Below are 25,803 nucleotides of genomic sequence, written 5' to 3'. Positions count from 1 at the left end.
CACCCACCCACCCCTTCTCTGGTCGAGGACATTTTTATGCTTTCCTTTGGGTAGTGAACATCTTCTGTGCAAGTCGCCTTTTACACATAGCTATGGTCTCACTATTTGCTAAGGGGGAAAGTTGCAAAAGTGTTTTCAGCCCTAACTGATTTGGCTCAGTGGGTAGAGTGTCGGCCTGCAGACTGAGGGTCCCAGGTTCGATTCCAGCCAAGGGCATGTACCTTGGTTGTGGGCACATCCCCAGTAGGGGATTGTGCAGGAGGCAGCTGATCGATGTTTCTAACTCTATATCCCTCTCCCTTCCTCTCTGTAAAAAATCAGTAAGATATATATATATTTTTTTTAAGTGTTTTCAACATAGTAGCACAATGGAGAGCTTGGTTGTTTTTAATGGCTACTGTGAATTTATCAGTTTACATTTGAAATAAACGTTTACCAGTTGGGGAAATTAAGATATTCAAGCTTTAAAGAGGCACCTGGCTTATTTCCACTCTGGTGGGAACAGCATACTAGGAGAAAGGACTACAATTACTTTTCCTTTTCCCAGTCCCTCATTTTAGACCTGTCATTTCTTTGCTTGAAGAGGAGGGACAGTGTGGTGCTTAGAGAGGCAACTCTGAGGCCACACCACCTGATTCGCTGCCAATGAGCTCTGTGACCTTGTGCAAGTTTAACTGCTTTTGTGTCTCTTTCCTCATCTGAAAAATGAGAATAATAATAATACTAGCATTCACTTCCGAGGGTTGTTGTGAGGGTTAACTAAGGCGATATAGAAATAGTTTAGATACACAGTGAGAGCAAGATAAGTGTTATTTGTGTTGCTAGATAAAATGGGTCCTTGCAGTGTTGCGAAGAAAGAATTTCAAAGGGCTCACGTGTGGGAGAAGTTAAATTTTATCAGGAAAGAAATATGCCCTCGGGGATGTAGTGGGCAGCAACTGTCCGGAGACCCTTACTAAGCCGCCATGCATTTTCTTGGTTTCGGAAACAAGCAGGCTTTCTTTCAAACTGTCCAATCTTCTCCCTAAATCTTCTCTGGCTTGTGCTGGGCCTCCCCCCTCCAATCCCTTTCCTGGATTTTCCAGCCTTTGCCTTTATCCTCCCACCTCTGTCCCCCCCTCCCCCCCATTTCTCCAGGCTAGACTCCTCCCCTTTGTGTTGCCATTTGGGCTCCCACTGCATATACCTTATGGTCCTACTTCATCATCTGGCTTCTGTTGCGCATGCCTCAGCAGAGGTATTTCCCACTGTGTCATCCTGCCCCCATCCCAACCCCAGCGCGCTGGCAGGTTGTCCGGGGGAGTGTGGAAAGCAGTTCTTCCTGTCTGTTCAGGGATTAGGTCCCTTTCGTTGAGGAAGCGGTTGTCCCTTGGGGAGTCTGTGAAACTGCCCTTTCTAGTTAATCAGGCTTAAGTCTGATTTCATTTGCTCCCTTCCTTTGTTAATAACTAACTAGCTAACTAACTAATTAACTAATTAACTACTGTAATAGCTATTATTGTTGTTATTGTTACTTCTCTTACTGCTGCCATTAACACTACACCTACCTCAGATCTAGAAGTAAGCCCAATTGAAATCTTGTTCTTGATTAGGAATGTTAAGTGCATATGTAATTGTGCGTGTGTACGTGTGTGTGTGTGTGTGTGTGAGTGTGTGTGTGTGTGTGTGTGTGAGTGTGTGTGTGTGTGTGTGTGAGAGAGAGATTTCATTTGAAGTTTAGCAGAGTACCACTCCTATCACATGTCTGATGGCTGCTAGACATTTGCGTGGTGGCAGGTGGGTGTGGGGAGCTACGGTTCTCATGGTCTAGGCTCAGAATTAGAAGTTTTGCTTTCCAAGAGAAAGAGATCTGCCATGCACACTTTGGATCGGTTTAGAATGAGGAGGAAAATATGAGAACAGGAAGCATTCCACCCAGAACCATTTCTAGTTGTTGAGATGAATAAATACAAGAAAAATTAAAAAACTGCCTTAAAAATGAAGAAGAGGTAAACGTGAGCTTTAACTATGTGATTTAAACCAGCAAGATTTAAAAGGTAAAACATACTCTCTTATTTTATTAAGTATAACCTAAAGTTTGGGTTGTAGTTTCACGTCTTCACAGTGAAAGTTGGTATCACATGCAGATGCAATGCCAAAAAAAAAAGGAAAAGCAAAGCAAAGCAGAAGTAGACATTTTCAAAAGACACTAAGAGAGAAAAAGAGGTTGCTTCCCAGCTCAGCATATTCTCGCCCAGGAAGGAACAGAGAACACAGGAGGAGGAGCCAGCTGCTTCCTTAGCTGAGTCTGCTGATGGCAAGGGGCTTCCCCAGGCGGTGGCATTTCTTTCTTGAGTTTTGAACCCATATCTGTCTGACTAACAGCTGTTAGATGCATTGTCCCTGAAGGTCTCTTGAATAAAGGAATGAGTGGACAAAGATGCAAATAGGAGGGAGGGTAACGACTAATGATTGTTCCTAAGGGGGTGGTGGGGGTGTGTGTATTTCCTCCTCATTGAACTGTACCACAAGGTCTGCAAAGCTCTTCCCTCCCTGACACTGTCTGCTCTGGCAGGATGACTCACCAGAAGATGAGGCACACACTGAAGGGACATGGCTCCCTGCGTGCCCTTTGCCCCAGTCAGTTGTCCCCGTGGGTGACACGGAGGTGGCCTCCAGGTGTGCTCGGGGGTTTGCTGAGAGAAGGATACTGGACCCAGATAGCTCACCCACCGGCTTGCCTGAGATGCCACATTCATGGTCATCTTTTGGGTTGAGAGTACTATCTGTAGATATTTCTTTATAGGAATGCACATGTCCCAAGTTAGCTAGGTAATGTATCTAGTCTTGGTTATCAGAACTCTGTGTTTGGATTGGTTTTCCTCTGATTGGCTAGCCTTGAACAAACTTTAACAACGTTACAGGCTCACCATACTGTCAAGAGGTGAGCTTTGAGGAGAAGTTAGACTGGACCTCGAAAAGGCAGATTCCAGCAGGGAACTGGTCCAGGGACCCCATGAAGGTGTTTGGGAACAAGGAGGTCAAAAAGATCCTACTCAGATGACGTAAGCTCACCTACCTTGGTTTTCTCATCTGGAAAATGAGGGTCCTATTGCTAATAGAGACATGGGCTGCCACATGGGTTAAATGGGCCAGTGTATGTAGGTGCTTAGCCTGTTGTAAAGATTTAGTAAAGTGGATTATTGTAATGAATTATTACCACACACCCAGGTTTCTGGAAGGTTCAAAGCCCTAGCAGTCCTTTCCAGATACCCCTGTTCAATTCAGAATGACTGTTTTATGGTACATTTTTACCTAATTCTTAGGTACAGAGTTGATTGCATTGACAAACCTGGGTAAGATTCTGACACCCAATTCCAATGTATGTATGTGTATTTTCTATATGTGTGTATGTATGTATTTATTTTTAATTTCTCTTATCTTTATTGTTGAGAGTATTACAGATGCCCCCCCTTCTTCCCCCTTGACCCCCACTAACCAGTTCCTGCCCCACCCCAGGCCTTCACCACCCTATTGTGTGTTTTCTAACACACCACCAAGTAATTCCCTGACACCTGCTAGGTGTCTTACAATTCATTTCAACACTGTCTGACCAAAGATAGCATCAATCCCATAGGTTAAGGGCTCAGTCCCTCAAGACTGGTCCCACTTTAGATGCCAGTCGCAACACCAAGTTATCGCCTGTGCTGCTGATCAGAGGTTTCCTCAGTCTCCTCTTGAGTAATTTGCTAGAGTAGCTCAGAGGACTCAGAGAAATATTCTACTTTCTAGCTCACAAGCTTATTATAAAAGAATGTGACTCAGGAGCATCCAGATGGAAGAGATGCATAGGACAGGGCATGGGGAAAGGGCATGGTGGTGTCATGCCCTCCACTCTCCCCATGTCTCCACGTATTCACGAACCCAGGAATTCCCTGAACCTGCCCCTTTTAGGGTTTTTATGGAGGCTTCCCTGTGTAAGCATGATGGATGACATCATTGGCCATTGTTGATTGAACTCAGTCTCCAGTCCCTCTCCCCTCCCTGGAGTTGGGGTGGGGTGGGGTAGGGAGACTGGAAGTGCCAACCCTTTAATACAAGGTTGGCTCTGTTGACAACCAGCCCTCATCCTTAGGTACTTTCCGGAAGTCACCTCATTAGCACAACAAAAGACATCTTTGTCACTCTAGGCACTGGATATTCCAGGGGTTTTAGGATTTCTGTGCCAGGAACAATGATGAAGAGCAAATAGATCTTTATTTTCTTTTTTTTAATATATATATATATTTTATTGATTTTTTACAGAGAGGAAGAGAGAGAGGCAGAGAGCCAGAAACATCGATGAGAGAAACATCAATCAGCTGCCTCCTGCACATCCCCCACTGGGGAAGTGCCCACAACCCAGGCACATGCCCCTGACCGGAATCGAACCCGGGACCCTTCAGTCCGCAGGCCGACGCTCTATCCACTGAGCCAAACCGGTTTCGGCTATTTTCTTAAAATTACATTATCCCAGGTGTGAAAATCATGGACCAAACGAGGCAATATAGATCCCCACATCTCTCTTAGTGCTTTATCTTCACCTCTCTATCATGTCTCATTTTTTGTCTTGTTATAAAGTATTTCTATCCACATCTTGAAAATAAGGTTCTTGTTTGATATGTTTTTATATCTATGTAGTCCCATCAAAATGCTAGTTGGATTAATTCATCACTGAATGAAATATGACAATATTGTTCTATGGTGCTCACATTGCTCTTAGACAAAATTTATTTGATTGAAATGATGGGAAGGAATTACCTATTGAAGATGGCCAGGAACAGCCATTTACCAATGAAAGAGCTATTTGTGTTCAATCCAGTGGCTGTTGATTTGGTGAAGAGAGGAGGCTGCTAGCCATACACACACAGACACCACACAGACAACACACACACACACACACACACACACTCTAACACACATACACACACACACACATACTCATTCTCTCAACATTGTTGAAGCATGGCTTTAGTTAAATCAACATTCTGCATTTACATTATTATGACTATGCCAATATTGTTCACAGTTGAGTGACATAATAAACTATGATTATATATTAGTTCACACAAACACTCCATCCATGCTTTTGTTCCGGCCCTCTGGTCCAGTTTAAGAACCCATTGTGGCCCTCGAGTCAAAAAGTTTGCCCACCCCTCCTCTAGAGGCTCAATGCACAAAATTCGTGCAAGGGGCTCAGACCTTGCATCCATGGCGGCTTGCTTTGGCCCGAGGCAACCGCAGCAGCCACCTTGGCCCTCGCAGCCCAGGCTTCGTCTGGAAGGTCGTCCAATCTAATTAGCATATTATGCTTTTATTATTATAGACTAGAGGCCCGATGCACAAAATTTGTGCAAGAATAGGCCTTCCTTCCCCCGGCTGCCGGCACCAGCCTCCCTCTGGCACCCAGGACCCGGACTTCCCTCGCAGCCTCGGCTTCGTCCGGAAGGACATCCAGTCTAATTAGCATATTATCTTTTTGTTATTATAGATTATTATAGATACTAGAGGCCCAGTGCACGAAATTCATGCAGGAGTAGGGTCCCTAGTGGCTGCCTGCCACGGGCCGGGGCCTCCCTTCCCGTGGTTGGTTGGCCAGTCCCACTCTTTGGTTGAATTCCCTGTCGAGGGGACAATTTGCATATTAGGCTTTTATTATATAGGATTTTAAATCTTTATGTTAAAAGTATTACATATGTCCCCCTCTTTTTCCATTTTCCATATATATTTTTTTACAAAATCAAGGTGTTTCTGCCTTGTGACAGACACTAAGACCAAAGATAAAATTCTTGGGTTACTTTCCCAGGTTTAATTTTATTATTAACTAGAGGCCTGATGCACAAAATTCGTGCAAGGGGCTCGGCCCTCGCAATTCCAGCTGCCTGGGCTCCCGCAGCCCCGGCTTCACCCAGAAGGTCGTTGTCTTTACAAAATGGTCGTTCTGCTGTTTGGTCTAATTAGCATATTAGCTCTTATTATATAGGATACTAACAGCATGGGTAATAAGACTATTTAGTTGTTTGATAGAAGTTACCTCTAAAAGAGACACTGGTTGGAAGTTTGGGCTTTGGAATCAGGATCGTGGCTTTCTGGAATACCTGGCAAATGATGACAGGCAAGTTAAGGAGCACAACATTATGGGTACCACTCGCAGTGCATTCTGTGTGAATGGTGCCTCCTGGTGTTATACAGGAGTGAAAAGTCCATGGATAGGCCTTAGTCTCTTCATCTATAAAATACTGATACCTTGATGGTAGGAATCCTTGAGTTAAGGTGTGTAAAGCACTTAGCATAGAATTAGAATAGTCAGTGCTTAACAGTTAGCTACTGCAATTATTTCTAGTGGCAAAAAGAAAGTATAGGAGTGATGCCTCAGGAGTAGTCCATTTATCTACCAGTAAATAATATTCAGAAAAATACTGGATTATTATCATCCCTGTTACACCAAGTTTACCTAAGGAGCTTTAATGAATTAGGTCACAGGAAATAACCAGATTACTGAAGCATCCTGTCCTCTATAACTTTTTCTTCTATAAAGCACAGACCTTTGCAAAATGTGTAGCCTACTCGATGTAGACATGAAGAAATAGATGCATTTTGTGAGGCAGGAATCTAGGTTCTTTGGATCCAAAGTAACGGACTTTTATTCACTTATTTCAGAATCATTTATCAGTGTCTGTGGTACCAAGGGCTCTGTGCTAGACAAAATGCTGTGTCTGAGTATTTCTCACCGACTCTGTCTTATCTTTTATTTTAGGTTGTTCATGATGCTAACACACTTTACATTTTTGCACCTAGTGCACAAAGCAGGGACCAGTGGGTGAAGAAGTTGAAAGAAGGTAAAATTCATATAATGAAATATTAATCTGTATGTAATTTTAGGACAGACCATTATTATCATTAAAATAGAAACACAGCTAATGTATCTTGCGTTTATAATCTTTTACTATACAAAAAGTATTTCTCCAAGGACATTCTGTTGCCTAAGTGATACATATTGACGATAACTTCTTTTTTTATAATCTGATTCCTTCCAGTGGTATATACATAGTGCATGTTATATTTAAAGCCGATAAAGCACTGGGCTTTTATGATAACGGGATTTGATATTTTCTAAGACATTGACAATGTAGTCAACATTCAGTGTGGATGAACTGACTTTGCTTAAAGTATTTAAATGAGTGGTTTGTTCCATACGACCCTCATTGCTTCTCCTATAAAACAGAATGGTGGTGCTTATCCATTACAGCGTAGCCCAGATTACTTCTGCTAACAAGGGTGCTTCACCAAAAAAAAAAAAAAAAAAAAAAAAAAAAAGAGGCAAAAGAGAACCATATGGATTTTTCTGAATGCTGGGTTGGATGATGTTATGAGGGAGTTCTCATAATAAATATGGAATCTGAGAAATAAAGAATGATTGACTGTTACTAAAGAGACATCATCATCTCTGCCTTATTTCACTAATCATTTAATGTGTTTATGAATTGCAGAAATAAAGAACAACAACAATATTATGATTAAATATCATCCTAAATTTTGGGCAGATGGGAGTTATCAGTGTTGCAGACAAACTGAAAAGCTAGCACCTGGATGTGAAAAATATAATCTTTTTGAAAGTAGTAAGTATTCGTTTTGTTCTATGATTATATTGTGCTCAGGATGTACATATTATTGGTGGAGTGAGAAAGTGACATGATTTTGATTTTGAGGTTGGTTGAGTATGGCCTTTGCACTTTCTAGCACAGCGTAAATATTGGGCAGGCGTACTTGTAAGAATAATTATATTTAGTTAGTAGTGGGACCATTTCATGGAATCAAAATGTCAAATCAATTTGTGGGGCCTTCTATCACAGTGTGGAAGCCTGCTAAAAATGACTATTAAAAATGTGAGCCTCGTATGGCACCATCATCACCTTTTTTTTCAACTTTATTGAGGTATAATTGACATATAAAATTGTAATATATTTAAATGATGATTTGATAAACTTACGTGTTGTAAAAGGATTCCTCCCATTGAGTTAACACATCCATTACCTCACATGTTTACCCTTTTTTGTGTATGAGTGAGAACATTTAAGTTATACTCGCTTAGTCAATTTCACTTAAACACTACAGAGTTATCAATTATGTCACCATGGTATACATTAGATTCTCAGACCTTGTTCATCTTACAATTGAAAGGTTGTACCCTTTTACTAACATCTCTGTTTTCCTACTCCCAGCTCACTTTTCTATGAGTTTTGACTTTTTTTTTTAAGATTCCATATATCACTGATACCATATGGGTGACACCTATGGAGTATCCCCCAAAAATGTGTTCACACTTTGAATGATTATAAAGTCAGTGTTTGTTAACATACAGTTCATTTTCAAAATTTGAAAGAATCTACAGAAATTAATACTTTTATTTGTCAATGCCTGTTTTCAAACTGATGACTGTCCTGGTCCAGGCACTGCTGATAATGCGAAGCAGTGGAATCACAAACATCAGGAACCATTTTCTTTGGTATATGTGCACCCTCAATTCATTAGCTATTGCCAGTTTTGACTATAGACGTTATCTTTTATGTGTTCCCATAAAAAAAAGTCTAGTGGATAAATTTTCTTTGTTCAAAGCTTAGTCCGGTTCACCCATTATTTCAAATCAGTTAAACTTGAAAAAGAGTGAAAATTAAGTGAGTTGCCCTAACTGGTTTGGCTCTGCGGATAGAGCGTCAGCCTGCGGACTCAGGGGTCCCAGGTTCGATTCCGGTCAGGGGCATGTGCCTTGGTTGTGGGCACATCCCCAGTGGGGCGTGTGCTGGAGGCAGCTGGTTGATGTTTCTCTCTCGTCGATGTTTCTGACTCTCTGTCTCTCTCCCTTCCTCTCTGTAAGAAATCAATGAAATATATTAAAAAAAAATTAAGTGAGTTATTAGGTGTTAAACTGTAGATACATTTTTGGGATACTTTGAATAAATATAAAGGCAGTGTTTGTACTTCAACTGCATTTTCAAACTTCCAGTAGCATCTTAGGGTGAAATTCCTTTGTTCAAAGCTTAATCTGGCTGAAAAGAATGAAACATCAATTGAACTATCAGCTGTTACAGTGTATATTTATGTTTTTGGGACACCCTGTATGTCACATTTTCAGCACACTTATGTTGTTTCTATACCTTGGATATTGTGAATAATGCTGCAGTGAGCATGGGAGTGTAAATGTCTTTTCGAGGTATTGATTTTATTTCCTTTGTGTATGTACCCAGAAGTGGTATTGCTGGGTCATATGGTAGAACTATTTTTGTTTTCTTGAGAAACCTCCATACTGACTGTACCAGTTGACATTCCCAACAGCAGTGCACGAGGGCTCCCTTTTTCCATGTCCTCACCAGCATTTATCCCTGGTGTTATTTATAACAGCCCTTATAATAGATGTGAGGTGATATATCATTATAGTTTTGATTTGCATTTCCCTAAAGACTAGTGATGTTGAGCATCTTTTTATATACCTGTTGGCCATTTGTATGTTTTCTTTGGAAAAATGTCTTCAGCTCCTTCGCCCATTTTTTATTGTTATTATTATTATTGCTATTGAGTTGTATGAGTTCCTTGTATATTTTATAAATTTATCCTTTATTAAATTTATCCTTATTATATTTATTCTTTATTTTCTCCCCTTCCATAGGCTGCCTTTTCATTTTGTTGACGGTTTCCGTTGCTTAATAGAAGGTTTTTAGTTTGATATAATCCCACTTGTTTACAAAGACTAAAGAAGGCCCCAATCCCTATGGCCTTTACAGCCTGTTCAGAAAGACAGAAATACAAACCGACTTGAACAGCATGTTAAAATTCTGTTGCAAATGTTAATACAAGCAACATGCATCATAGTGAGAGAGTCAGAGTGGAATTGTTGCCCATGTGTTCATTTTCATTTTTCCTTAAAATGATCAATCATTGGTAGATGGCATGTTGACCTACTTTCGTTGTTATCATTTTCAGGTATAAGAAAAGTACTACCTCCAGCACCAGAAACAAAGAAGGTAGGTGGCCTTTAACTTTGGAAGCACTTGCAGTTTATTGAGTATGTTTATATTCATTCAGATGATGCTTTATGCCCCCACCCTAACCCCCATCATATCAGAAACAGATATGCTCTAGCTTATTTGATTTTGGGGGTGTCAAATAGTATTAATCGTATCAGATATTATCATTGGGGCCCCTACTATCATCTGGCATTTTGCCTGTAGTCTGGCTTCAAGAATTGTATAAGAGGCCCAGCCGGTGTGGCTCGGGGGTTGAACGCCAACCTATGAACCAGGAGGTCAGGGTTTGATTCCCACCCAGTCAAGGTGTGTGCAGGAGGCAGCCAATCAATGATTCTCTTGCATCATTGATGTTTCTCTCTCCCTCTCCCTTCCACTTTGAAATAAAAAAAATATATATTTTTTTAAAAAGAGAATTTTGTAAGAGGTGTGAGACTTCACAGGAATATTTTAGTCTTAAAGCCACAGTCTTATGGCACAGGAGTGACTGTGCGGATTTAGTGACACACCTTTGAAGAGTGGGATATGGTGGGAAGCACAGGTATGTTGGACCCAGACAGGGCCTGATCCAACGTGAATCTGATAGGAGTGACCTCGAGTGGGTTACTTAAAGCCTTGTTTCCTCAGTTGTAAATGGGGAATTATGTGTTAAGAATAAATAGGTACTAAGTGTGTGTCTTGCACACAGGAAGACAGATGTAAATTCCTTTGAGTGGGAGGAGACCAGATGGAAGTCTCTACTCCATAGTGTGTTTCCCCATTGCAGGCCGTTTGAGCAGCGGGTCTCCCTTTTCTGGTTTCTACTCACATATCACCCTTCCTTCTTCCTGGGAAGCTGCCCCTGCCCCTGAGCAGAAGCCTCTTGAAGTTTAAAGATAGTGTTTACTCCTGTCCTATATGCTGAACCCCATGAGAGGTCCAGTAGCATCAGATTTATGGGCGGGTTCACCAGATGATAGGAGGTGGACTCGAGGGTTCTGCTTTATTCGGTGGTGATGTGTGAATCACTCGGTGTTTGACTGCACACAGATGGAAGACTAAGATTTCACACGTTCTCTCTTTTCCTTAGCGAAGGCCTCCCCCACCAATTCCATAAATATGGGTAAGTGTTCCCTCTCTGTGTGTGACACCCGGTGGGTGGGGGGGGTTAAGTTCTGAGAAGAGGATAATGTATAACTCCCATGGAATGAGACTGGTTCCGCTGGCCATAAGAGAAAGTACACATTATTACTTTGCAGTAACGCAGTGTATTCTTATCAGTGATGCAATAAATGTGAATGGATCGACCACTTCTTTCCAGAAATTAGAATACATTAGACTGTTTCTCATCCATGATATGTTTAATTGGATTATTTTGATCTTGAGAAAAACTACATTTTTATGTTTTTACCCCCTGAGGTAAGTAAAAGAGAAAGAGAGAATCTATATGTATGTGACTGTATGTATAAAATATTTGCACAGCCAGGCATGTGCTAGCTCCTCTTAGCAAGAAATAATATCTGAAGACAATAGTTGGGGTGCTGGGATTCTAACTGCTACTGGATTGTCATGCTTCTAGGCCTTTCCCAGTGTAACAGAGCTACACATACACACTTTGTGTGAATGTATCATGAGTTCTTACTAATAGTTCCAATTCAGAGTGAAGATTGCAAGGTTTTCACTCAATTTTTAAATGTTATACATGTATCTCTTCTTTCTTATCTGGAGAATCTTGGCTTCTACCCAAGAATTTGCCTCCTTGACAAGCACTCCAGATAATACTGATGTAAAAGGTCAAGGAGTACCTTCTGTGAAATAATGTTCTACATGGAGGTATTGGAATGGTGGGTATTTTTACCCAACACTTTAACTTTTCTGAAGTAATGGTTTCCTTAAATCCTCCCAAGAAGTTTTGAATTCAAGACCAGCATCATGGAATATTAGGAAGGGCCCTGAACCTAGCCACAAGTTCAGAGACCAGATCAAGTGCTGGCTGGCCCTGTTGCTGGCCAGTTTTGAATTCAAGACCAGCATCATGGAATATTGGGAAGGGCCCTGAACCTAGCCCCAAGTTCAGAGACCAGATCAAGCGCTGGCCTTGTTGCTGGCTTTGTGTGGGCATCGAATATGTCAAAATAACCGAGCTAACCCTCTTCCTGGTGTGGACCTTGAGAAAGCCTCTTAATCTGTCTAAGCCTTGGTTTCCCCACCAGAAAGCAGGTACAGAATGCCTGCCTACTTCAGAATCATTGTGAGGATCAAATGAGGAGGGACTGTGTAAAGCATTAAATGCTACCGCTGTATTGACTTATCGGGGGTCAGCTAGTCTTTCTTATAAGCTTTAGGCAATATTATACTTTAATTATTTTAAGAAGGCAATAATCTTTCTTTTAATAACCTCTTAGTAAGATAATATCAGCCTACCTAAAGTATTTTTCTTCTTTCTAGGAGTGAAGGATATATCCCAAGTAATTATGTAACAGGAAAGAAATCAAACAACTTAGATCAATATGAGTAAGTAAATGTTTATTTTGTCAATGTGGAGAACCAGAAAGTGTTTTCATTTCCTAATTATGTAAGGAATTGTGGAGGTTAATGGATATCTTTCATTATCTTTAGAAGGTGGCACTAACATATGCTTAACTTAGTTGTCTAGGTTGTAAAAGGTGCTGAGAGAATTCGTTTCTATAATACACTTTACCTGAAGGTACTATGTGTAAATGGTTTCAAACAAGCAATACAATTGAATTTATTTTAAAAAAAATCACACGCTAACTGACTTTGAAATGCAAGATCATTGTTCAGTCATTCAAGAAATCAGAATATAGTTTTCTCAGAGTGGCCTTTAAAAAACATGTTTGATTATTTTTTTCTAAGTATAATAATATATGATTATTGTTTTAAAACTGCTTGAAAATATTAAAAAGTTAGTAAGAAAAATTACTCATAAATAAAATAGAATTGATCTGTCAACATTAGCATATTTTTCTCCAATCTTTTAAAAAATAGAATCATGCTATAGATAACTGTTTTATATTGTGTTTATTCCACTTAATAGAGCATTATGAATCTATTTCCTCATGCCATTAAATATTCTTCAGAAACACTTTTATAACTGCATTATGTTTCTTTGTCATAAATTCATCAAATATTTGCTGAGACCTTAGCATGTATCAGGTACTGTGTTAGGCCTAGGGGGTCTAGCCAGGCATGTGGCATATGGATGTGCAATAATTTATATAATCATTTTCTTATTTCTGTGGCATTATGTTTGTATAGGCATCTTTATATGTAAAAATAACTGAGATAACCCTCATCCTGCTTACTGTCTTAAACCAGATCTTTAAAAATCAATGTACTGGGCTAACGGCTAGTTATGAACTGGCTAACACCCCTAGTGCATGCAGTCAGATTACTTTACAAAGAAAGCAATGGGCATGCTACTCACATGCCCACTAGCCGTGGATGGCCAGGTTTTAATGAGAGGCTCATATATAACAAACACTCTTTTGTGGTTATACTAAGGAAATGGACTGATGTTTCCATTTACTTCTTTAAAAACACCACCACCAACAACTGCAACAATGAAAAGCTGTTTCCTCTGTCCGTGTCACTTCTTATAACATGAGTATACCTTAAAGATCTAGAAAAGGATGAATAGGTTCAAAAGTGACAGCGTTTAGTGGTATGATCCCTCAAGGTTGTTTTATAAGTAGGCGATGGAATAAAAATATATAAATAAAAATAGTATTTCTATTCTTAATATTTTTGGAGCTCAGCCGGTATGGCTCAGTTGGTTGAACATCATCTCATGCCCTAAGAAGTTGCTGGTTCAATTCCTGGTCAGGGCACATGCCCAGGTTGCGGGCTCCATCCTCAGTAGAGGGGTGCAGGAGGCAGCCAGTCAATGTTTTCTCTCTCATCGATGTTTCTATCTTTCCCTCTCCCTTTCTCTCTCTCTAAAATCAATAAAACATATTAAAAATATTTTAGAAAAATATAGCCAAATCCTTAGAATTAGAGAAGATACTAAAAGGGAAAACTTGGACCTGATTTTAAAGTGATCGAGAACTAACAGGTCAAGGACTGTCTTCTATGAAATAATGCTCTACATGGATTGTTGAGGTTTTGGAGGGGTGGGTATCTTTATCCAACACATTAACTTTTCTGAAGTAATGCTTTCTTTAAAACATGCCACGAAATTTTGAATTCAAGACTAGCATCATGGAGTATTAGGAGGGGCTCTGAACCTAGTCCCAAGGGCTGGCCCTGCTGCTTTCTAGGTTTGGGACCTTGAGGAGAGGGATATACTTGACAACCAGATAATCCCCTAAAATGTGAGGACTCCCTTATGACTCACGGATTTACAAATAAGGATTTTATGAAGTTTGTGGTTCAGTACCGTGAGTTTTTGGGTATAGCTCAGTGTGGAAATGTTCTCTCTTTGAGGGACTCTCTTCCTCCTCTGTGTGACTAAGTGAACTTGTGTAAGATCTCGGCGTGGGAGTCCCCGTGGCCATGTGCCAGAGGTCAGGGATTCCACATGGCATTGTGCCACGCCTGCCGGATGAAAAGGGGAAACCTGTTCTTACTGTGACAGTCAGAGTCCCCCTTCTTCTCCCGCTGTCTTTCCACTCGTAAACGTCCGCAAGGTTAAAACGCCTGTTGGCAGCTGTTAAATCAAGAGTTCTGCTGTTTGTTTGGGCGAAGGAGCAGCCCAGGCAACACCCTGTCCACTGGGCTGGACTCAGGATTGTGGACCTGAGGCTCCTAGGCCGGTCGGAATCCTAGTCGGTGCTCCCAGTTAACCCAGTTCTGATCTCCACAGCCAGGTAACGATTTGGGGAGGAAATGCTCAGAGGAACGGCTGCAGGAAAGAAAGTGGGTTCATAGTGATGGTCAATAAGATCTTCTTAATGGAAACATGTTAAAGGAAGAAGGTGACAAAAATGAAAGGGCCCTTAAACAAGAAAAAGTCTAGAGTAAGGCTTTGAGTTGGTGGCATAGGTGGCAAGGGCCAAATTAAGAACTGGCAAAGATCGGTAGCTGGTTCGTTGGTTGTTTTCTATTTTTTTTCTTCATTTATACCTGTTTTCTTTTTATAATTTACCCAACCCACAGTGCTTTCTGCATAGGATCACACACCGCTATAGCATCTTGTTCCTCTGGGGTGTTTTGAAGTGACTAGCCAATCTGCAAACATCATTCACATTGGGGTTGTGATATTTAAGAATGGAATGGCAAGTTATTTGCAAATCCTGGGCTTGCTTTTTAGCTGTATAGTTCCTTCACCAAGGGGAGCTAAAAGCCCCCTAACAGAGGCATTTCTGTGACAGGCGTGTGCAAGCTTTACGCGGGCTGGCATCTGCGTGGCAGTACTGTCTCCCACCATGCGGGCTCCTTCACACTGTACCCCTGTGTGTATAGCTCTTTCTGACAGGACTTTTGTTCAGCAGAGTCACTATTGCCTGGTGGTACGTATCGGAGAAGAGGGAGAGAAGTCACAAAGACTTGCTAGGAAATACTCACCACTAGTTGATTCATCTGTTTGTGTGTTCATCACTCCTTCCTTTTCTCCTTCCTTCATCACATCCTTAAAACTCTGAGTTGATATCCTAGGGAGGGAACATGGCCTTTCTGCGGAATCTGCGAATGCCATAAAAATAACCCCTCAGAACAGCAATGCCGTTCCGTATTTCCCTTTTCCCTTCCCGGGAGCTTGAATACCCTGGGTGAGGAAAGGACCTCTTTCTTTCTCTGAGTAACTTATATCTAATTTCCTCTTGAGAGCCACACCTCAGCCTCACTGATTTCTTGCATCTGAAATGTGAGACGAACCCACCATTGCTTACTCTCGCTGTGAAGATGTGGGGTTGGATCTTCTGTTATTAATGGAGAGATTTTTTTTTTCCAATCTTTTTACTGATTTATAATGCATAATGAGAGCTCCAGTTACCTTCCCTTCGTTAATTTTTGTGACTGCTTTTGGCCCCTGACAATGTTTCTTGTATCAATGGAAAAGCTTTAGGGAGAGAATCCATTCTCTTCTCAGTTATTATATTTCTTAATTGCATTCAGAAGTTGATTGATCAGAACTGCAGTTTTGTTGAACTTGGGCTCAGTTCATAGTGTGGGGCCCTCAGCAGTGAGATCTCAGTGCCCATAATGTCGAGACCTGAGTAATCACCTCAGGCTCCCGATGAATTAACAGTCATCAGCTTGTAATTCGTGTTTGGCTTCTACAACCACATAAAAGAATCCAGGCCAAAAAAGATCTTGTATTGTATTTTGTTCTTTGCATTTTTACCTTCCTTCATCTGGGAAGGCCTTTGTGTTTGCTTGACTTGGGGTATTTGCTAAGCCCCAAACAGGTGCTGGCCCTTTAATAAAAGGCTGACCCAGTAGTGGAAAATTCAGATGTTCAGAGGGGCCAACCTTATTTCATAACATTGGAACCTCAGGAAATATGACCTTGGTAGAGGGTTTTGGGCCCACGGAAGGGCATTGAATACAAACAAAAAAGTCAAGTTTAAAACGAAAGGCCTAAGAAAAACTGAGCTCATGTTCTTTGGCCTCCTTGCTTATGCAGTGGATCCTTGAACTGTACAGGTCCACTTCTGCATGGATTTTTTTTTAATACTAAAGACTGTTAATGTATTTTCTCTTTCTTATGGTTTTCTGAGTAACATTTTTCTTTTCTCCTGCTTACTTTATTGTATGAATGCAGTATCTTATATAATAAAAGGCTAATATGCAAATTGACCAAACGGTGGAACAACTGGTTGTTATGATGTGCACTGACCACCAGGAGGCAGAAACTCAACACAGGAGCTTCTGGGAGTGCCGCTCAACCAGAAGCCGGGCTCACGGCTGGCGAGTGCAGCGGCAGTGGCAGGAGCCTCTCCTGCCTCCGCAGCAGTGCTAAGGATGTCGGACTGACAGCTTAGGCCTGCTCCCCTGAGGGCCTCCCGGACTGTGAGAGGATGCAGGCCAGGTTGAGGGACACCCCCCCACCCCACCCCAGTGCACGAATTTCATGCACCAGGCCTCTAGTATAATATATACAATACATATGAATTGACTGTTCTGTAGGCTTCTGATCAACAGTGGGCTATTAGTAAAGTTTTGGAGCAGTCACAAGTTATACTAGAATTTTTGACTTCTGGGGTGGGAAGGTGGGTGTGTGTGTCAGCACTCCTAGCCCCTGTTGTTCAAGGGTCAACTGAAATCTCATGGAGAGGTTGGGGTGGGGCAGCAGAGAGAGTGGAGCACCTCTGAGGATGAAGTTGGCAATGGCAGTATCCATCTTTCCTCAGGAAAGATTTCCCAAGGGCTAATGAGTAACAGATCAGCAGGCACTTGGTGCTATGGCATGGAGTGGTGCAGGACCTGGCGGGAGGGCAGGCTCCACTGTTTAGTCATGACGGATTCCTACAGTAGCGCCTCCGTCACCTTCAGGGCCAGAACCAGTGAGTCTGGAGGACCCAGGAAGCCTGCTCTTATGTTTTGCTCTGTTTCTTTCGACTCTTCCTGAAATTCAGTGGGGAAGCCTCCATAATGACTTGAGATAAAAATCTATTGACTATTGGTGAGATGGGGGCTTGGGATAAGATTTAATTGAATTCAAGACAATAATGTAAAGTGACATTTCCTGCATGTTTGAGTCTGTGGAGGAAAATTTGTTCTTGCTATTATTATAATAGTGAAAAATTGGAAATGATTTTTATGTTAAATAAGGAAGAATAGCCTAATTATGGCACACCCATACCATGATACATAGAACTATATTGTTTTGCAAAGATGTCAGTCATGCAGTTATATGAAAAATTTAGATTATGATATAACAAGTATAGTTTGATCCCACTTTCATAAAAATGTGTGTAGAAAATGTCTGGAAGTATATACATTAAATGTTGCTAGTAGTTGTCTGTATTACTGAGATTATGAGTGATATCTTGTTCTTATTTATTGTATTTGTAATAAATGAGAAATATTACCTTGCTAAGTCTAAAAAGAATAACAAATAATTTAAGAAACCTGAGGTCTTAGATGTATCTTTTTCTGTTCAGATGGTATTGCAGAAATATGAATAGAAGCAAAGCTGAACTACTCCTCAGGAGTGAGGTAAGTGTTTATACTTGTTTTACGGTGTTGGTTTCAGCACCAGTTAATTGTAATGAATCCAGTCATTTCATGTACCTCTGTTCCTAAAGCCTAAAAAATACTGTAAGTACAGGGTTTTGTTTTCTTAATCATTTAGTAGTAAACACTGGTGTATTAGTTTCCTGGGACTGCTGTAAACAAAGTCCCACAGACCGAGTGGCTTCAACAGTAGAAATGTCTTGTTCACATCCCAGAGGTGAGAAGTCTGGAATCAAGGTGCCAGCAGGGTTGGCTCTTTCTGAGGGCTCCGAGGGAAGGAGCTGGTCAGGCCTCTCTGCTTCTCACCCTGTGTATGTCTGTCCCTGTGTCGCCATTTCTCCTCAATAAGGACTCCACTCATTTGGAGTAGGGCCTGCCCAACATGACCTCATTTTAACTTGATTCCTTCTGCAAGTCTCCAAATAAGGTCACATCCTAAAGTCCTGAGGGTTAGGACTCCAACAAGCTTTTAACAATAGGTTAAACCCGTAACGGTAGGTAATAGCTATAGATGGGTAACATTTTCTTTACACTCTCACTGATTTATTGTTTGCTTTGGTACTAAAATGTGTTTTTTTCCTTTTTGCTTGAAGTTATTTGTTTTAAAATAATTGATATCAATAGTATGTTATTGGTCCAAAGACTGTGTGCCTGATACTTTGAAAGACCAAAACTCAAAACCTCAGACTTTGGAGTAAGGAAAACTTTATTCATCCAAAGGTGCCAGCTGAGAAGATGGGAGACCACCCCTGAAATTCATCCTAAGAAAGTAGAGAGTTCAGGCCTCTTTTATGTCAAGGGAAGGGGAAATGGGAGGGGCTGTTTTTGTAAAACTCAGGGGCTAGCAGAATTCTTCTAGTGATTAGCATGTCCATATGCAACCAAGCAGAGCTACTAGCCTAAGGCCATGGGAACGGGCAGGCTTGGACTAGACAGAGTCAGAGACCCACTCTCCCTTAGTTAACCTACATGATACCTTTTAGAAATTATGTTTTAATAAAGTATTTAGTTGCCTTTAGACATAAATGTGCTGAAATTCTTACACTTTAAAAAGAATTAACATGAAGGGATACAATGTAGTGTCCAGGAAATTATAATGGGCTAATAATAAGTAAGGTGACCCAAGTCTGTGACTTTTCTAGCCTATTTCTCCTCTGTTAGGTGAGGAGTTAGATTAGCAGGTGACCTCTACAGTTCTCTGCATTTTTTATCCAGCTGTTCCATTTATGAATGGTTTCCAGTCTTTTAAACTCATGCTTTCTCATCTTATCTCCTGCTTCTCACCACCAATCAAGGTTTTGTTGGGCAGTTGTTTCTGTAGTTTATGTTGAGAGAGAAATAGCAGGTGACTTTGCTTGACTCAAATGACACATGACACATAACCATGTGATTTCCCTGCAGGATTCTTACATGCCTCCCTGGTGACCCCACAATTGGCGGCAACTCTAGGGGAGTGGGTAGCTAGAAGACCTGGGGTTCAAATCCTGGGTCTGCTACTTATTAGCTGTGTGACCTAAAGCAAATTTTCTAACTTTTCTGTGCCCATTTCCTTACCTGCAAAGTAAATCAGGGATAGCAGTAGTACCTCATAGGACTGTTTTGAGGATTAAGTAAATCCACAGATTAGAACATATTAAAATGGAGTAAATTCTCAATAAACATATGGTAGCTACTATTCTGTTTACCAATAAAATGTTATATCATTGTCTCTAATTGTTCTTATCAGATTTATTCATGGGGTTTTATTTAACTCCATTGTCTCTCTTGCTCTTTGGCTTGAGGATTTATCCTTTAGTCACTTATTGTTGCTTCTGCCTTTTGGTTTTCTCTGCTTGTCACTTGTGCCTCCATCTCTCCTTTTGTAAAGAATGATATTTAACATTGATTTCCAGGGGGATTTGGGATTTTTTAAAAACATGTTTGTAAAGAGCACTGAGATATTTACAGAAAAAAAATGCTATTTGGATAGAAGAGGATATTGGGTCATGATCAAACCCTTTGCAGATATTAAAAATGTATGAAATGAAAACCAATCATTAAGAAATACATTTTTCAGTAAATGTGCCCCCCCTCGTGTCCAAGTCTTACAGGAGTTGCAGAATCTTGTCTGTTAGTTCTGAAAGGGCCCTGAGGGATGATCTTTTTGAAATTTCTCATCCTGTGTGTGTGATTTGTGGATGGGGGGAATTGTGAGCGTGCTTTCTTTAATTTCGTGGACAGTCTTATGGAGGAACCCTCCTGGGAAGCTGTGCTTCTCCAAAGCAGATTTTCTAGGTAAAGGCTAATATTTGTTCAAGATTGGCTTCTTGACTCTGCTCCATGGCATGGATATGTGTTAATGAACTGAAACAATTCTCTTCACTTGTATTTCAGGATAAAGAAGGCGGTTTTATGGTAAGGGATTCCAGTCAACCGGGCATGTACACAGTCTCCCTTTACACAAAGTTTGGAGGGTAAGTAATCCTACTCTCTCTCTCTTTTTTAAATTTATAGTTTTGGTATGAAGTTCCTTTATAGTTCGTATGGATTCCTAATTTTCAACATTAAAAAGAAAACCTGAACTTGATTTTTAAAGTCTGTACTATATTTTATATTGATATTTCAATAATTTGCTTCATAGTTATATATATATTATATATACATTATATACACACACATATAAATTATATATGTATGTATATTACACTATATATATGTGTGTGTGTATATATTTTTAAATTTGTTGAGAATGGCTATGGAAATGTTAGCAACGTTAAACAAATAATTACGGAGCACGGTGTTAAGCACTACAGATACCACAGTGAGCAAAGTAGACAGGCCCTGCCCTCCAATAGCTTAGTGGGCAAATTTGCTTCAGAAAAGCAAATAGTCAGGATAGTGTACGAATAAGTACTGTGTTAGGAGGGCAATGTTTGTATGCTGGGGGGTGGATGGGGAAAATGGGGTACATAGCCCAGGTACCTCTGAGTTAGTTATTGATGTTGTTGAGTGACATTCAAGCTGAGACATGACGGGTGAGGTGGAGAAAATTGGAGGGAGGGCAAAGAATGTTTCAGAATCAGGTAACCGTCTGGGCCCAGAACTGGGGGGCAGGGAGGGATAGGATGAGTTCCAGGAACTGACAAGAGTGTACTGCACCTGGATTGTAGAATGAGGGGGATAGGATGAAGAGTGGAGAGAGAAGCCTGAGAAATAAATGTGAGGTTAGGTCATGTCAGTGTCAAGGAGTCTGAGCTTTATCTTTTTTTAAAAAATATTATATTCCTATTGATTTCAGAGAGGAAAGAAGAGGGAGAGAGAGAGATAGAAACATCAATGATGAGAAAGAGTCATTGATTGGCCGTCTCCTGCACACTCCCTACTGGGGATGGAGCCTGCAACCTGACAGGGGATCGAACTGTGATTTCCTGGTTCATAGGTCGAAGCTCAACCACTGAGCCACATCGCCTGAGTCTGAGCTTTATCTTAAGAGCAGTAGGAGTTATCTTGAAAGATTATTAGCAAGAGATGACTCCAGAAGCTCTGTGTTCTAGAAAGATGTCTAAAATAGATCTTTGTACATTTTTTACAAGTCTAGTTTATTCACTTTTAGGATGTAAGTCCTCTAAATATTTGCAAGTTTCCTCCAACAGCAGGGACAGACAGCGGTAGCCAGCTAATAGCTATTGTAAGACTTTTAACTGCTGGTAAACAAAGTGGGTAAATGCTCTCTGTTATAATCTCTGGCAAGGGACCAAGAATGATATCAGTGACCACTTTAAAAACTTCTGCCTTTTAATGTGAAAAGCAAAGCTAAGGTGGACATGGGAAGGAATAAAATTTGTGGAGCAAGTAGGAGGGGCCATATGTATGGACCCTGTGGTGACCTGATAGAACATGTCTTCAGAGTGAAGTTACAGTCTTCCACCTCGGTCCTAACACATTTTGATTTTTGTTGCAGAGAAGGCTCATCAGGTTTCAGGCATTATCATATAAAGGAAACAACAACCTCCCCCAAGAAGTATTATCTGGCCGAAAAACACGCGTTTGGTTCCATTCCTGAGATAATTGAATACCATAGGCACAATGCAGCAGGTAGGTGAGCTGTTAGAGCCCATTTCAATAGAGGGAGAGGGTCCAATGATCAGACATTGCGATGAGTTCTTCCCTGAGCAGTTGTATTTTGTAGTTACTTGTAGAATGTGATTGATTGATTTAAAATTACTGCATATTAAGGAAGTGCTCTGTGCAAAGAAAAATCAGAAATAATATCAAGTCCCATAAAAAGCTCAGTCTAGACCTTAGGGCATGAGCTGTTTTTATTGTGTATGGTAAATGTCACATTTCTGGGGTTCATATCCTTGGTACTGACAAAGATTTTTTGCCTGACCAGACTGTAGTCAGACTCCTAGGCCAGTGCTCACCAACCTTTCGGACCTCATGGACCACTGGTTGGAAACTGCTGTCCTAGGCCATCTGTGCGCTTTTTGTAAAATCCAGTTTTAGCAGGAGGTCTGCTAAGTCAGTTGAACCAGAACCCCCTGCCCTCGATATCTGATGTCTGATCACCCTCAGTATCTGATCAACTTTCTCATCGTCCACCATCGTCCTCAAGAACTCTGTTAGATTGGTTTAGCCAGAACTGCCCACTTCCCTTACCTCTGATGTTTCTCTTAGTGATTTTCCATCCAGGGAGAGAGAGATGGAAACATCAATGAGAGAGACACATTGACTGGCTGCCTCCTGCACACCCCCTACAGTCCCTGTACATTCCCTGGATATACATTCCCACTTGCCCATGTTGTATTGGGGGGAGTCCAGTCTCTCTCCCTGACTCTCAAATCCCATTGCAGTAGTCCCTAACCCTATCACAACGGTCCTGCGTGAAGCCTGCCATACCATCTTTAAAAGTGGCATTGGACTTTTTCTTTCTTCAGTAAAATCCGAGATATGTCCATGTCAGAGTTGTCACAGAAGCTGCCAGACAAGCCCCGGGTTTAGGCCTGGGCTATAGGCTTCCGAGGACGAGGGTAATCATGTCCCAGACAGAGTTTCCATCTGCCTGAATCTGCTGCACTCACCACCCAGAGTGGGGACTAACCGAACACCAGAAACAACTACGAAACCACATTTATGCCCATTGAGGCTGCACAGGGTAAGCCAGGAAACATTTCTAGCCTTTGACTTCAAAGATGTAAGCGAGCAGGGATAGCCAAGTGTCTAACCCCATTTATGAAAAAGTAACTTTTGAAATTTTATTGAAGGCACCTTTTGCAAAGTCTGTTTCTACTTGTGACTCTGTTCACTTTTCTCAGATAATGATTGGAACAGTTATTGAAATATAATTTACGTGTCATAGTGTACCACTTTCAAGTGTACAATTCAGTGGTCATTAATATATTTACAGATTTGTGCCAACTCTCACCATAATCTAAAAAAAACTTCCATCACCCCAAAAGAAGTCTTGTATCCTTTCAGCAGTCCAGCCCTAGGCAGCCACTAATCTCCTTTGTGTCTCGACAAATTTGCCTTTTCTAGATATTTTATATAAATGGGATCATACAATGGGTGCTCTATTGTGACTACCTTTTTTGACTTACCATAATGTTTTTAATGTTAGTCTATGATGTAGTTTATATAAATACTCCATTCCTTTTTATTGATGAGTAATAAATCGTTGTGTGGACTTTGTTTTTCCGTTTTGTTATCATTCATCGGTTGATGGACATTTGGTTTGTTTCCACATTTTGGCTATTATGAATAATGCTGCAGGGAATATTTATGTACAAGTCTTGGCATGGAAATATCTTTCATTTCCCTTTGGTACAGTAGATTTGCTGGGTCATACGGTAACTCAATGTTGAACATTTGATGAATTTCCTATCAATTTATTCCCCAAAGGACTTTTCTTAGCCCATATTCTGTTATTTTCAGTGTTTACATAACACTATTTCTTTAACCATTATCTCGATTTATTTAACGAACATGTATTAAGTGTCTAGTAGTGTGTGCTGGGAAATGTGCTAGGTTCTAGGGAAACTATGGTGGACTAGATAATCATTGATTCTGTCTTTCCCAGATCTTCTGTCTCTTTTAGATCTTACCATCTGGTAGGGGAGGCAGAGAAGAATATAACGATATTAAGTTAGTATGAGATATGCTGTAATAGAGGAAATACAGTGTATTATGGGTGTTTATAGGAGAGATACCTGCCATTTCTTCTTATTTGGTATTTTAGCATAACTTAGATGAAAGGATTTAATGTTCCTCATTGATTTCCAGTAGTTGGTATAACCAGTTGTTGATATTTTAGAACCTGAATTTTATGCTAAGATTCCTAATATTGTTATGTCTGGGTAATCTATTTTTTTAAAATATATTTTTATTGATTTCAGAGATGAAGGGAGAGGGAGAGAGATGGAAACACCAGTGAGAGAGACACATTGACTGGCTGCCTCCTGCACGCCCCCTACTGGGGATAGAGCCCACAACCTGGTCATGTGCCCTGACCAGGAATTGAACCCGGGACCTCCTGGTCCATGGGACAACGCTCAATCCACCGGGCCACAGCAGCTGGGCCAGAGAATCAATTTTTATTAAATATCCATAGTACAGATTGCATATTTAAAAATAACATGAAAGAATCATTGATAATAACTGTTAGAAACCTTTTAACATCCTTTAAAGTGTTTGACAAGAGAATAGCTAGCATGGTGCTTGATAAACACTGTAGTATTTAAAGAAAATGTTTGTTAAATGAATAAAAGTGTGAGTATACAGATTTTTCATGCTCCATAAAAGTATGAAAATATTCAGATTTTTCATGCCCCATAAAAATATGAAATTGTCAGACAGTAGGCTCATCCTCTTCCTTCTTGCCTTCCTCTGTATTTTTTGCCAGGATATGGCACAGAGCTGTATGCACACACAGAGGATGAGCACTGAGTGACTAAATGAGTGGATTTTATGGATTTTAGCTTCACACTTGACCATGCAGATTGATTATGAACGATAATTCTTTGATTTCTAGGACTTGTCACAAGGCTGCGGTACCCAGTCAGTGCGAAGGAGAAGAAGGCACCCACCACTGCGGGATTCAGCTACGGTAACTCGTGTGGTTGTTGTCCTGCAAGGTTTCCCTGAAAAGAAGCCACCATCACAAGGCCAGTTTAGATGAGTAGCATGCCACCCCGTGGAACTGTTTTTAGAAGTGTTGTAGTCTGCGTTTTTAGATGATTATACTGAACAGCTGTCGTTACCCTCGGCTTTCTGTTTTCATCATAGTCATAATTCAGCAGAAAACTCTCTGTCAATGGAAAATTAGTCACCATCTTACATCGAAATGAATCAGAGCCTTTCCTGGCTTTCACGGGCTTTGTTGGTTACTCCCAGAAAAGTCAGGATGGTGATAACAGAGAAGGCATTCCACTTGATTGTCTTCGTTGCTTCCGGCAAAAACCTTTTATTTTTTTTAATATTTTATTGATTTTTTACAGAGAGGAAGGGAGAGAGACAGAGAGTCAGAAACATCGATGAGAGAGAAACAATGATCCACTGAGCCAAACCGGTTTCGGCCAGCAGAAACCTTTTAAACAGCAGGTTAAATTATTTCCAAACTTGGCTGGAATTGGAAACAAGACAAAACAACAACAATAAGAGGGGA

General features: G+C 40.7%; 1 protein-coding gene across 1 annotated transcript in view; it reads left to right on the top strand.

Annotated features, from left to right (window-relative positions):
- The window catches only part of TEC (tec protein tyrosine kinase), a 102,591-nt gene that overhangs the window by 64,793 nt on the left and 11,995 nt on the right, over positions 1-25,803 (top strand). Inside the window, exons 4-12 of the mRNA XM_015560977.1 lie at positions 6,776-6,857; positions 7,509-7,637; positions 9,997-10,037; positions 11,110-11,129; positions 12,468-12,533; positions 18,089-18,143; positions 20,535-20,614; positions 22,102-22,235; positions 25,171-25,245. Of these exons, the coding sequence (XP_015416463.1) occupies positions 6,776-6,857; positions 7,509-7,637; positions 9,997-10,037; positions 11,110-11,129; positions 12,468-12,533; positions 18,089-18,143; positions 20,535-20,614; positions 22,102-22,235; positions 25,171-25,245 (682 nt within the window). The remainder of the gene's footprint in view (positions 1-6,775; positions 6,858-7,508; positions 7,638-9,996; positions 10,038-11,109; positions 11,130-12,467; positions 12,534-18,088; positions 18,144-20,534; positions 20,615-22,101; positions 22,236-25,170; positions 25,246-25,803) is intronic.

The sequence above is a fragment of the Myotis davidii genome, unplaced genomic scaffold (assembly GCF_000327345.1).
Source record: "Myotis davidii unplaced genomic scaffold, ASM32734v1 scaffold455, whole genome shotgun sequence".
Classification (NCBI taxonomy): Eukaryota; Metazoa; Chordata; class Mammalia; order Chiroptera; family Vespertilionidae; genus Myotis; species Myotis davidii.
The sequence above is the reverse complement of the archived record's forward strand: the minus strand, read 5'-3'. Positions and strand labels throughout refer to the sequence as shown.